This window comes from Zingiber officinale, chromosome 2A (assembly GCF_018446385.1).
Source record: "Zingiber officinale cultivar Zhangliang chromosome 2A, Zo_v1.1, whole genome shotgun sequence".
Classification (NCBI taxonomy): domain Eukaryota; kingdom Viridiplantae; phylum Streptophyta; class Magnoliopsida; order Zingiberales; family Zingiberaceae; genus Zingiber; species Zingiber officinale.
The window spans coordinates 100657789-100672731 of record NC_055988.1 but is presented as its reverse complement, the minus strand read 5'-3'; the positions used below and the strand labels follow the sequence as shown (position 1 = coordinate 100672731).

General features: G+C 42.9%; 1 protein-coding gene across 1 annotated transcript; it reads right to left on the bottom strand.

The window, feature by feature from the left end:
* Window positions 1–13066: 13066 nt before the first annotated feature.
* LOC122041732 (probable xyloglucan endotransglucosylase/hydrolase protein 7) lies at window positions 13067–14455 on the bottom strand. The gene is made up of 4 exons (XM_042601517.1): window positions 14222–14455; window positions 14048–14148; window positions 13773–13969; window positions 13067–13684 (listed from the first exon to the last, which is right to left on the bottom strand). The coding sequence occupies exons 1-4, from the start codon at window positions 14400–14402 to the stop codon at window positions 13288–13290; spliced, it is 876 nt and encodes a 291-aa protein (XP_042457451.1). The 5' UTR covers window positions 14403–14455; the 3' UTR covers window positions 13067–13287.
* Between the last annotated feature and the right edge of the window lie 488 nt (window positions 14456–14943).

Sequence of the window (14943 nt, the reverse complement as noted above, 5' to 3'; positions counted from 1 at the left end):
TGTCTAATTGATTTTAATTTCTTTTCCTTAAGTCATGTGGCGCTCAAGGCTACCGCTCATCCGAAGTTGAAGGTCGTGGAGATTGAGCGGCCACCAAAAGAGCTCGCGGGGTCTCATCCCATAGCCCGGCGGATCACGAGGAGAGGGGCGCGATCGCCCACAAGCGAAGCTACCTCAGCAGCTAGCGGAGGTTGAGGCGGATCTGTTCCTCTGCTCCAGTGAGGAGTCCCAGTGGGATCCCCATGGAACCGGCGGAAGCGTCGAAGAGACCCCAACCTTCCGACTCGAGAAGGCGCCCATGGCCGATCGGGTAGATTCGCGGACCGCACGCCATCACGGATCGGGACCCCGGTGGCCGCCTCGCATAGCCCTCGGCTCTCCTCCTGGACTCGTCGCGCGTCACGTCGGTTGGGCGAAACTTCCACCATAGGGGAGTCCTCTCATCAGGTGGCCGCGATGAAGAAGCGCCGTTCGGCCATCCGACCATCAAGACTACCCTCCGATTCCCATCGGAGGAATATTTATTGTATCGGCCCTCGAGCCCCGTTCACGAAATAACATTGACGGGTCCGCTCGCCAAGCTTTTGAGGACGATTCAAGTGGCCCTCATGACGCCCAAGCAACTCGGCGACAACAATATGCAGCAGCCACTCGGGTAAATTCATTTTTCTTTCTGTGATAGGCTTTTGCTTCCTCATTTTATTATTTCCCTTACAGTGCTGTGGAGCAAATCGCCACTAGCCATGGTGGCGAGTTGGAGGATCTCTGGGAAAACTCCAGTATCGGGGGTCCATGGTAGGGCGGGAAAGCAGACCCTCGGGCCGAGCGGAAGAAGGCTGCGATGCTGCAGGTGGCCCGACTCGAAGACTTGGTGAAGAAGCGGGCGGGGAGGTGAAGCCGCCAGGCCGGAAGAGGCGGCGATTGCTGATCTGGATAAAATGAAAGTTGAAGTCGGGGCCTTAGATCAGCAATCTAAAAGCTAGAAGGCGAAGGGATGGGCGCTCAGCAACGCACCAAAGCAGAGATGGACTTGAAGGCCCAAGATACCTGACCGCCTCCCGAGCGGTACTTAAAAAATATAAGGAGGGAGAGCCGAGTCGCCTAGCAGCAGCTCGCAAGAATATCTTCATTCGGAGCGGTTCGGCGCAAAATTCGGCGACAATGTCTCTTCAACCGCCTCCGACCTGGCGTCCATGATTGATGACATCCCGGACGCTTTCTTTAATTTTGAAGATCCGGAGTGAGGCGAGTTCTTTCAAGGGCTTTCTGTATTTCATCCGCTCGGCGGATGCAAACTTTTTTGTACGTGCTGGTCGGCATAATTTTTCTTATAATGAAACGTTGCTCCTTTGCCTTTAATTTGTCTTCGTACTCATTATCTATAATATTCTTCTGTTTGCTTAACGTTTATGCTTAGAGTCAGTCATTCTCTCAAGCGTTCTCCGTCACGCGGCCGATCGGCTTAATCCATTAAACAAATTGCTCGTCGGCGCGGATGTTTATAGCCGATCGGCACGGCTCTCGATCTTTAACGACGGTGCTCGTCGGTCTTCCGCTCGGGTGTAACAACCACCCTTCTTACTACTACTACACTCTAAGGATGACCGTTACTTAACTACTATTAACTCTACTTAACCGGTGTGATTAAAAACCACATGGAAACCCTACCGAAAAATTCCGACAGAGTCTCCCCTGTACCGGTGACCTTAAACTGACATACATAACATAATATACACAGCCACAGGCGGCTGGAACACATATCAAACACACAAAAGGAATAACATCACCACGCAGTTTAATGAAATCAAATCATGCAAGTAATGAATAGCGGAAACAAAATAAATATACAATTAACTAACAGCGGAAGACTAAATGACTCATCTAATACATTCTTAATAAATGACAATCTTAATAAATTCTTAAACTAAGTCCCAAGGCTTCCATAGTCCTGGCATCACACACCATCCGCGCCACCTTGTCGCCTTCCTTTCTATATCTTTTCCTTTCCTGTATCTGCAGTAAGAGGAAGTGTAGTCTATAAGCAAAATTTGCTTAGTAAGCGCTATCTAACTCACAAAATCTCGATATGCATGAGGATATACTGAAATCTAAAACTGAATGCTCAAAAGGAAATCTACTCATGCTCATCTACTAGTAAAAGAAACATACTAAAAGACTAAACATGTAAAGCAAAGCTATACAATCATGCTAGCATAAAGAAAGCTAAACTTACTGAATTCTAAACATCTTCTGAATCTTATTTCACTTGCTTTTAGACTTATTATTTAATACTTATGTGAAACTTCTTTACTTGTTAAAATATACTTATAATACTTAAAAATAATAATCACCTTCTTCCAAAAGTACCATCTTATGCGTTCACTAATAGGTTGCGAGCCACCAATCCTAAAAGAGCAGACCTCGGTCTACCAGGGCCAAGACCTCGGAAATGGTCACCTGGATTTGTTTAACGACAAGCTCTTGGATGTCGGGTACTAGCCTCTTCTTAAAAGTAAAATACTTATAATCTTAATTACTTCTTCTTTAAATGCCTTGGCATTTTAATAGGCACCTTGTGTACCAAAAATCCCTAAAGTCTCGACTTTGGGATCTACTTAAGGCCTCGGCCTTTTCTTTCTTTTCTTTATCTTTCTTATATTTTTCTTTATCTTTCTTATACTTTTCTTAAACCCAAAATACTGTTAAGGTATCTTTCGTATGCATTTATGAATGAAATTAACTATGTACCACATAATCATGCATAGAATACAAAGGAAATCTGCACATACAATAGTTATCAAAAATCTACACTAATATTTAACAGAAATCTGCACACTAGCTTAATAAAAATCTGCATACTAACTTAACAGAAATCTGCATACTAGCTTAATAAAAATCTGCATACTAAGCTTATCTAAAATCTGCATGCTAAGCTTATCTAAAATCTGTACTTAATGAAATCTGCACTTAAAATTCTGCACGCTAAGCTAACAGTCAAATATTTGCAATGCAAGCTCTAAAACTAGTATACTACAATAATTAGTATGAACCTAACAAATCTGATTCATTCTACAGCTTATAAGAAAAATCTGATTTAAAACCAAAATGATTGCTCACAAAAAGCTGCATTAAAACAAACGAATGCTTACACATCTGCGTTAACTAAGATAACTGCATATGAAAACTGCATTATAAACCAAGATGATATTTATCTTTTCTTCTTCAGACTTGGTCTTTACTTTACTTATAACTTCTCATGAATCCCTAAAAGGATTAGATGGAACACTATATGTACATATGAATTCTAGAGTTGCATAGAACGAGTTCACTTCGTTAAGACTTGCTGTGAACATAAGGAATGACATCTAACTGTACATGCTGTTCGATAACAAGGAAATCAAAGATTTGCATACATTAATTTAGACCATTCAAGCTTACTGATTTGCGAGGGAAAACTAATCCTAGGTGCTTAGATTAAGGGTTGTACGTGCCACCTTACAGCACCAAAAGAACTGGACTTGTTGAAGCTTTAACTTCTATAAAACCTGCCCTTAGAAGTTCAATAATAATGGCTTTATAAAATCTATGTAAAACCTATGAAAACTTATTCCTTTAAAGAGCAATAAAAAGCTTCAAGCATGTTACAACATGATCTAAAAGAACTAGATGCTAAAAGGAAACTAAAATTCTGCCTGTTCCGAAGTCATGAAAGGAAGACTAAATCCCTAGCATCAATTCTATACAGCATGATCCCAAACATGAAAGGAACTAAAGCTCTATCAATTCCTCAATTCTGTACAGTATGTACCGAATGCAAAGAAGGAACAATCAAAACTAGAAAACCAAATCCCTAGCATGTTAACTTTGTACAGGATTCTTAGGCATGCTTCCGCCGAAATAAAAAGAAACAGCAAATGAGCAAATCTGTGCAGCACAATCCGAAAACAGAGAAGGCAAAGGAACTCATGCAAAGCTTCGGAAACAAGGAGGGAATCAAAGATTAAACCTCGGAGCTATCCTACTGCAGGTGAGTAGCAACTTACCTATCCTTGGACTCAAACCGAGAAGAAAGGAAGGTTCTAGGGTTCGGGCAGCTCAAATTCCTGCTCTTCTTCGTGCTTACAGCTTCTCCTCGACGCGAAGTGGAGAAAACCCCTCGGAGAACTTTGGTCGGCCGCCGGAAAACAAAGCCTGGCTCGGCTGCGATTTCGCCCAAGCAGGAATCGCCCGCACAGCGCCGTCGCAAGAGGAGAAGGAGAGAAAGGTTTCGGTCACGGGATAATTAATCCCTAACTTATCCCTCTTTTATAACCTAATGTTTATGGCTTAAGACTATTTCGCTCCTTATTTTTTCACGAAATACTCGCGGAAGAGTTGGTTGGCTACGGTTTTGACCAAGTCAAGGGTTGCGGTTTCGAATCCTCAGCCGCGCACTTTTCGTTTCGATTTATTTTCAATGTTCCTAACTATACCTTATATAAATTTGTTCTCACATCTAGTTAACAAATCGAGCATGGCACGGTTGGTCGGGCCGAGGAGCTCGGTTCGAAACCCAGCTTCTTCAACTTATTTTCCTTGCTATTATTCTCCATTACCATTTTCTACATCATATACATCTTATCTCATATATTATAAACAAAACTTGTTTAGCTCAGTTGGTTGGCTGACTTATGTTAAGACTCGGGTCAAGCTCGAGGTCTTGGGTTCAAAACCCAACTTCAACATTTTTCTTTTTTTTCTTTTTTTTTAAACTTCTTCCTCTTGGTAAAAATACCAAACGAACTCCAAAAATTGCATAAAAATACTCTATAAATTCCTAAAAATCTCTAGAATTTTTCTAAAACATTTCTAGATTTTAATAAGGTCTTTAGAACTCTAAATCATGAAATTTGGGTGTTACAATTCTCCTCCCTTATAAAAGTTTGTCCTCGAACTTAGAATAATTACGGACATTTCTATCTCATACTGTCCTCATGCTCCTAAGTAACTTCCTCATGCTTCTGGTTCTAAAAGACTTCTACTAATGATACTCTTTTGTTCCTTAGTCTCTTAGCTTCTCGGTCTTATATTATTCATATCGCATCGTACCTATTAGTGGTCCTTGGAAGGCTTGATATCTTCTCTATACTTTCTAAGCATACTTACGTATATGAATATAAGAGAACAAAATTTCTATCTTACTAAAGCACATATAAGCAATTATTCCATACTGCAAATAATAAAGAAAGTATAAAAGGAAACTTAAATACTTTTCTTACTTGAAGACGGCAAGGATGGTGCTGATGTGTGATGCTGGAGAATGGGAACTGCTCTGATACCAACTGTAACAACCACCCTTCTTACTACTACTACACTCTAAGGATGACCGTTACTTAACTACTATTAACTCTACTTAACCGGTGTGATTAAAAACCACATGGAAACCCTACCGAAAAATTCCGACAGAGTCTCCCTTGTACCGGTGACCTTAAACTGACATACATAACATAATATACAGCGAGGATGGAACCTACTGGACTACAAACACTAAACCATCCATGATCACATATTAATGAAATTCTAAAACTAACGGAAACAATAAATATACAATTAACTAACAGCGGAAGACTAAATGACTCATCTAATACATTCTTAATAAATGACAATCTTAATAAATTCTTAAACTAAGTCCCAAGGCTTCCATAGTTCTGGCATCACACACCATCCGCGCCACCTTGTCGCCTTCCTTTCTATATCTTTTCCTTTCCTGTATCTGCAGTAAGAGGAAGTGTAGTCTATGAGCAAAATTTGCTTAGTAAGCGCTATCTAACTCACAAAATCTCGATATGCATGAGGATATACTGAAATCTAAAACTGAATGCTCAAAAGGAAATCTACTCATGCTCATCTACTAGTAAAAGAAACATACTAAAAGACTAAACATGTAAAGCAAAGCTATACGATCATGCTAGCATAAAGAAAGCTAAACTTACTGAATTCTAAACATCTTCTGAATCTTATTTCACTTGCTTTTAGACTTATTATTTAATACTTATGTGAAACTTCTTGTTCAGAAACTTATACTTATAATACTTCAAAATAATAATCAACTTCTTCTTGGGCCCAGGCATAGTACCATCTTATGCGCGTTCCCTAATAGGTTGGGGTAGCGAGCCACCAATCCTAAAAGAGCAGACCTCGGTCTACCAGGGCCAAGACCTCGGAATTGGACACCTGGATTTGTTTAACGACAACCTCGGAAGTCGGGTACTAGCCTCTTCTTAAAAGTAAAATACTTATAATCTTAATTACTTCTTCTTTAAATGCCTTGGCATTTTAATAGGCACCTTGTGTGCCAAAAATCCCTAAAGTCTCGACTTTGGGATCTACTTAAGGCCTCGGCCTTTTCTTTCTTTTCTTTATCTTTCTTATATTTTTCTTTATCTTTCTTATACTTTTCTTAAACCCAAAATACTGTTAAGGTATCTTTCGTATGCATTTATGAATGAAATTAACTATGTACCACATAATCATGCATAGAATACAAAGGAAATCTGCACATACAATAGTTATCAAAAATCTGCACTAATATTTAACAGAAATCTGCACACTAGCTTAATAAAAATCTGCATACTAACTTAACAGAAATCTGCATACTAGCTTAATAAAAATCTGCATACTAAGCTTATCTAAAATCTGCATGCTAAGCTTATCTAAAATCTGCACTTAATGAAATCTGCACTTAAAATTCTGCACGCTAAGCTAACAGTCAAATATTTGCAATGCAAGCTCTAAAACTAGTATACTACAATAATTAGTATGAACCTAACAAATCTGATTCATTCTACAGCTTATAAGAAAAATCTGATTTAAAACCAAAATGATTGCTCACAAAAAGCTGCATTAAAACAAACGAATGCTTACACATCTGCGTTAACTAAGATAACTGCATATGAAAACTGCATTATAAACCAAGATGATATTTATCTTTTCTTCTTCAGACTTGGTCTTTACTTTACTTATAACTTCTCATGAATCCCTAAAAGGATTAGATGGAACACTATATGTACATATGAATTCTAGAGTTGCATAGAACGAGTTCACTTCGTTAAGACTTGCTGTAAACATAAGGAATGACATCTAACTGTACATGCTGTTCGATAACAAGGAAATCAAAGATTTGCATACATTAATTTAGACCATTCAAGCTTACTGATTTGCGAGGGAACACTAATCCTAGGTGCTTAGATTAAGGGTTGTACGTGCCACCTTACAGCACCAAAAGAACTGGACTTGTTGAAGCTTTAACTTCTATAAAACCTGCCCTTAGAAGTTCAATAATAATGGCTTTATAAAATCTATGTAAAACCTATGAAAACTTATTCCTTTAAAGAGCAATAAAAAGCTTCAAGCATGTTACAACATGATCTAAAAGAACTAGATGCTAAAAGGAAACTAAAATTCTGCCTGTTCCGAAGTCATGAAAGGAAGACTAAATCCCTAGCATCAATTCTATACAGCATGATCCCAAACATGAAAGGAACTAAAGCTCTATCAATTCCTCAATTCTGTACAGTATGTACCGAATGCAAAGAAGGAACAATCAAAATTAGAAAACCAAATCCCTAGCATGTTAACTTTGTACAGGATTCTTAGGCATGCTTCCGCCGAAATAAAAAGAAACAGCAAATGAGCAAATCTGTGCAGCACAATCCGAAAACAGAGAAGGCAAAGGAACTCATGCAAAGCTTCGGAAACAAGGAGGGAATCAAAGATTAAACCTCGGAGCTATCCTACTGTAGGTGAGTAGCAACTTACCTATCCTTGGACTCAAACCGAGAAGAAAGGAAGGTTCTAGGGTTCGGGCAGCTCAAATTCCTGCTCTTCTTTGTGCTTACAGCTTCTCCTCGACGCGAAGTGGAGAAAACCCCTCGGAGAACTTTGGCCGGCCGCCGGAAAACAAAGCCTGGCTCGGCTGCGATTTCGCCCAAGCAGGAATCGCCCGCACAGCGCCGTCGCAAGAGGAGAAGGAGAGAAAGGTTTCGGTCACGGGATAATTAATCCCTAACTTATCCCTCTTTTATAACCTAATGTTTATGGCTTAAGACTATTTCGCTCCTTATTTTTTTACGAAATACTCGCGGAAGAGTTGGTTGGCTACGGTTTTGACCAAGTCAAGGGTTGCGGTTTCGAATCCTCAGCCGCGCACTTTTCGTTTCGATTTATTTTCAATGTTCCTAACTATACCTTATATAAATTTGTTCTCACATCTAGTTAGCAAATCGAGCATGGCACGGTTGGTCGGGCCGAGTTTTGCTTGGGCCGAGGAGCTCGGTTCGAAACCCAGCTTCTTCAACTTATTTTCCTTGCTATTATTCTCCATTACCATTTTCTACATCATATATACCTTATCTCACATATTATAAACAAAACTTGTTTAGCTCAGTTGGTTGGCTGACTTATGTTAAGACTCGGGCTTGACCCGAGGTCTTGGGTTCAAAACCCAACTTCAACATTTTTCTTTTTTTTCTTTTTTTTTTAAACTTCTTCCTCTTGGTAAAAATACCAAACGAACTCCAAAAATTGCATAAAAATACTCTATAAATTCCTAAAAATCTCTAGAATTTTTCTAAAACATTTCTAGATTTTAATAAGGTCTTTTAGAACTCTAAATCATGAAATTTGGGGTGTTACATCGGGGATTTATAGACGCCGGCTCGTCTCTCGATCTTTAACGACGGTGCTCGTTGGCGCGGTTATTTATAGCCGGTCGGCGCGGCTCTCGATCTTTAACGACGGTGCTCGTCGGTCTTCCGCTCGAGGATTTATAGACGCCGGCTCGTCTCTCGATCTTTAACGACGGTGCTCGTCGGTCTTCCGCTCGGGGATTTATAGACGCTGGCTCGTCTCTCGATCTTTAACGACGGTGCTCTTCGGTCTTCCGCTCGGGGATTTATAGACGCCGGCTCGTCTCTCGATCTTTAACGACGGTGCTCGTCGACGCGATTATTTATAGCCGATCGACGCGGCTCTCGATCTTTAACGACGGTGCTCGTTGGCGCGGTTATTTATAGCCGATCGGCGCGGCTCTCGATCTTTAACGACGGTGCTCGTCGGTCTTCCGCTTGGGGATTTATAGACGCCGGCTTGTCTCTCGATCTTTAACGACGGTGCTCGTCGGCGCGGTTATTTATAGCCGGTCGGCGCGGCTCTCGATCTTTAACGACGGTGCTCGTCGGTCTTCCGCTCGGGGATTTATAGACGCCGGCTCGTCTCTCGATCTTTAACGATGGTGCTCGTCGGCCTTCAAGGCTAACTCCTTACCAGGTCGAGCGACCTTGGCCTTCGTTCCCGAGCTCCCGGCTCGGATATAAACCTCCCGGCCGATCGGCTCGGTGGCCTTCGTTATTCGAGCGCTCGGCTCAGATAATTTCTATGCCCCGGCCGAACGGCAAGGGGTCTTCACACAGTAAGCCGTTCGGCGGAGAATGCTCAACGTGTTTTGCTTCCTGCATCGCAAGTACATAGGCAACCGAAATGTATATAAATTTACCTTTAGCGCACCTTTCACCCAGTTCGGATAACGTACTCCAGGCCGAACGGCTCTGGGTCTGCTTCGTCGAGCGCTTGGCTCGGATATTATAGCTCCGGTCGAACGACGCGGGGTTCGTCGAAATTTATCAAGGTCAGGAGGATGGCGAAACTTCCCGCTCGGTCCTTCATGGCCGCTCGGCCCACCCAGTGGTGGAGGCGGCCCGCTGCGATATCCCTTTACTTGAGCCTTCCGCTCCCGTTGCTCCACGAGCCTTCGTCATCGAGCGCTTGGCTCGGATACTTTACCTCCAGCCGAACGGCTCGAGGCCTTCTTCGTCGAGCGCCTGGCTCGGATCTTATACACCATGAAGACAGGCCACTCGGCCGATAGTGCCCATTGTGCACATTATAACATTTTGCCTTCTACATTTCAAATATACAACCAAACGGAAAATATACAGCACATATCCTATTGGTGCACCTTTCACCCCGCCCCGGATAGGCTGGAGATAATTTGCGATTCATGGTGAATCCAAGTGTCAATCCATCTTCATCCGCTCGGCGGATCGTCCACCCAACTTGTATGCGGTCGATTCATCGCCTGACATCAAACTCCCGCTCTTGAGGCTCCAGAAGGAGGGGCTTGCTATAAGTTGAATTCGGGAGATGAAGTATCTGCTTTTGAGGGAAATGGGACTGTGGCAGTCGGTGCTTCCGCTCGGGAGAAGAGTCCGCTCGGAGGGACTTGCCTTTTCTGTTGTCCCGTATTGGTATTTCATCTGACGAAGATTCCCCATTCTTTGGCCGCTCGGCCGTTGCTTTCTGTTTTTGCTCCACAAGTTTGGCGGCCCTCATCTCGACCGGAGCGTCCAACTCTTCTTGTGAGAGTGCCACATTGTGTATTCTTCCAGCCTCGTCCATTGTCTCTGTTCGGATGCAGGTGCCTTCCCACAGACGGCGCCAATTTGATCCTGTCCGAACCAAGAGTCAGCGGACACTGGACACGTGGCGCTCGAGTGCTCTGACGAACCTGCAACAAAACCGAGCCGGGAGGGGTGTCCCGGTGACGGCCCTCCGACGCTCAAGTCAGGCGAGGAAATAGCAAAGATGTGGCTTTCAAGTAGAAGACTCGTGTACCTCCGGTGAAGAAATGGAGGCCTTATATAGAACTATCGAAAGAAGCCTGGGCGCGCCAATCAAAGCAACCACCTGCTTTTGACCATGCCCAGGTGTGGGTCTGTCAGAAGGGCCATGCCCAGACATGGATCTGTCAGGAAGACGTCCATGAGGCCATGATGCTACTGTATCCAACTCTCCCTGATGTGATGGCGAGATCTTCCATCGTGCGATCTTGTGTACGGTCTGATCATCAGACATGCCTCCTCTGACATCCCAGATCCCGAGACTAGCGCATAAGCCGCTCGGCCACCTTTGTACCCTCGCCCTTATCTTGGCCGAACGGACAAGCCGCTCGGCTCTTCGGTCCCAGCCGAGCGGATTCCCGCTCGGCCCTTTGATCCTCCTGCCTTGGCGTCGGAAACCCCAGCCCATGGATGGGTTATCTCTAGCTCCGCTCGGACCATTACCTGCTTGACCAGCCTTCCATCCGTCCTTAGGCTGGGACCCTTCAGAGGGTGGGCCCCCATTCTTACCGCCGGATCAATAATTATTATTAAATAATAATAATAATAATATAAATTAAATTTAGAAATGGGGCGGGGATGGGGAATCCCCGAACCCGTGGGTTCGGGTTCGGGGAATCCCCGAACCCGAAAAAATGAGAACGGGGCGGGGATGGGAATGACAAACCCGCCCCCGCCCCGCCCCGCCCCATTGCCATCCCTTGTAGATTCCAAGTAAACCACCGTATACGTCTGGCCGGATGTTGCGGAAGCTGGCCGGCCGGACGCTCTCCAGGGAGTAAAGGCAAAAGGACAAATGACATCTTTTTCTGACAGCGGGTATGTTCCACATGTAGGTCATACTCCAAATCTTATGGCAGGGGGTTCCGCTGTCCCGTCGAGGACATGCTTGGACTGTAGCAGTATGGGTCAGGTAAACTCACTGACAAGCCCTTACTAGGGTATGAGCCGCGGACACGTGTACACCTCGGTATGTGTACACTCGCTTTTCCGCTGCCCTATATAAAGACCCTCATCCTTCGCCGGAGGTACGCGTTCTGATATTTCGAGAGCCACTTTTCCACTGCTTGCTTACCTGACTTGAGCGTCGGAGGGTCGTCGCCGGGAACCCCTTCCCGGCCCGACTTTGGTGCAGGCTCGCCGGCGATTCGTGCGACCAGACGGAGGCCTACGTCATCGACTAGGAGAGCGCCACGTGCCCAGCGTCCGTTGGTTCAGCGATTCGGACAGGATCACTTATAAACCTTGGAATTATTTTTAGTGTGAATAGAAAAAATGATAGTAACATAAATTCATTTTAAGCTTCACAAAAGTTATTTAGTAAAGGAGTGAGATTTTTAATAAAATAGTAAGATTTATATTATAGCAATTATGATTTTATAGTTACTGTAATATAAATATTAAGTAAGTGGATTGAATATATAGTAATAACTACTATGGTAAATAGAGGTGCTCTGGTGTCTTATACTCTATTTTTTTAATTCCTTTTCATTCCTTCTGAAAATTTAATTATTTTTTATCATTTTAAAAATATATTTAACAATCCGTGATTTTTTATATGGGATATTTAGATTTTACAATTTGACTAATTTTAAAATAGATCGTCCAATCTCATATTATGCTTACTAAATAAATTCAAAAAAGTACGATAACTCACCTCTAGCTGCAAATATATTTTACATAGAATCAAACTCTCTAAAATATCAAATCTCTTACGCCAATCATGTCTCGGAGCTATTTAACCATCCACTTGGTAAAAAAGATGATTCGTTCACCCTTCAGTAACCCCACCAATCCTTTCCTAGATCAATACGGAGAAAGTATATCACAGGTGACTATTAACCATTAGTGTAGATGGCTAAAAACATCTACACCAACTTTTATATCTAAAATACATAATTTATATTAAAATTTATTTTATTAAATTTGAATATCTATTTTTTCAATACATCATATATCAATTTTTCTATTTTTTTTCTATAATATTTAGGGAATAGAATTAATTTCTTAAATTTAGAGAATTATTGTTCATAAATATATAATTTAAGGAATAGATAAATCAACTGATATAAATTTTTTTTAATTATTCTATCTAAAATTTAAGATAAAATATTTAATAAAATATCTGATATAAATAATCTAACATAAAAAAAAATATACATAAACATACTAAATTTAAATTCTAATATTTTATATTTCAACAATCACACCGTCTATCCATCCATGATGCCTTTACTGATGTGTAATGTCGTCTCTGCAATTATTTATTAGCTGCATGTGAACTTCCTATCATTAATGAAACATGTCGGTCAAGCAGTTGACATGGTCAACATATCAATGATGACTCTTAAAGACTTAATATATGAGCATTAAAGTCAAACGTAATCATAATATTACAGGTCAGATCTCGCTTAATTCATCAATTAAGCTATTATATCGCTTCTTATTATTGTGTTTCATGAATACAAATAAATATTTGACGGTTGGTAAGTTGATCCGTAATTTATTTTATAGAGATCGACATATACCATTTGATCTTTATATAACCGCATAAATCACATTATGCATATATACTCATGCAAAAGCTTCATTACCCATGCATGCGACCGACGTCCGCCGGGGGCGGCGGGGCTCAGATTCCGGCGAGGCACTCGCGCGGCGGCACTGGGTAGCGCGTCTTGTCGGTGCAGTAGTCGTAGATCATGAAGTTGGTCCTCACCCAGCGGTACTTCCTGGCCTGCTCCGGGCTGAGCTGGCGGTACGCCGGCGCTTCCCACCAGTTGCGCTGGTCGGCGACGCAGGCGGCGTCGGCGGCGCTGGAGACGTCGCAGCCCTCGATGTCGAAGTCCTTGTAGTAGGCGTAGAACGGCGCCTTGCTCCAGTCGATCTTCTCCATCCCGCCGCGCGTCGCCCAGTCGTCGCCCTCCCACAGCGTTGAGTACACCCGCATGGGCTGCGCCGACGGGTACGCCACCCCCACCGCCGCGTTGTTCTTGTACACCCGGATTGGCACGTCGTCGACGGCGAACCTGCGCCGCCGCCCCCCTCATTTGATTAATTAAAGCCGCAAGTTAATCCTCGATTAAGACGCGGTAAAATGTAGGGTTAATTAATTACAAGACTTGTTGGCGGTTCCACGTGATGGAGTATGTGTGGAATTCCTTAGACGGGTCGAACCAGAGGTTGACCCGCTGCTCCCGGTCGCCCTTCCCGTGAGCATACACATTGGTCTGGACCGTGTACGGCTGGCCGGTCCGGTTCCCCAGGAATTCGAAGTCCAACTCGTCACGGACCGAGTCGGTGTCCGAGTTCATCTGCACGCGCGCCCCCATTAGTTAATTATCTGCGTAATTAATTATCACAGCGATTAATTAGGCGTTAATGGTACGGACGTAGAAGGCGGTGACGGTGCCGGCGGAGTCGCCCGGAATGAGCTTAATCTTCATGCTGACCCGGCCGAAGTGGTACATCTTCTTCGAAGAGAACCCGCATCCTGATCGACGAGAGCGATTAGAGTCGATAATGACGGCGTTAATTAACGGGAGTGATTAAAAAGCATTAATTACCGGAAGAAGGGTCGAGCATCAGTTGGACCGCCGAGCCGCCTTCCGTCTGCCGTATGTGGGTTCCGGCGAAGTAGACCCGGAAATCTTGCAGAAAGCTGGCGGGCCGAGCGGCGGCGAGGGCGAAGAGAGGGAGGAGGAGGGAGGAGAGGAAGCAGAAATAGTCGCTGCGGCTCCGGTCCATTGACCCGTTTAACTCGGTCGAATTATCCGGTTCAGTACGTTGGGTTCTGCGGAGGGCGGGTGGATTTTTATAGCGGGAAACTGGGGTTGGGTTTCAGAAAAAACCTTACCCAGCGGGTGGGCCCCGAAGCAGATGGGCTTGCCTTCCAGCTCAGGGCAAGCCGTCGCCGGGTCCCGCTCACTTTACTCTCCCCAACGCTCGCCCTGTCTCTTCCCTAGTCATTCCGAATATTTCAAACTGATAATTTTGAATCGATAGACCCCATTTAAAATTAAAATTAAAAAAAAACGCACATAACTTTTATATTTTTTAAAAGATATATTTATTTTTCATTTTTTAATATTATTTTAAAAAAATAATATTATTGTGATATTATATTTCACACCATGTGTTAATTTTTTAAAAAAAACAAAACTATTTAGTGCGATATAAATCATCACTGTAATATACAGTATTTTAATTTTTAATGTAAGGTAAATCTTAAAACTAGCACCATTATGTTATTATTATTTTTAAAAATAATACTATAATATTATTATAT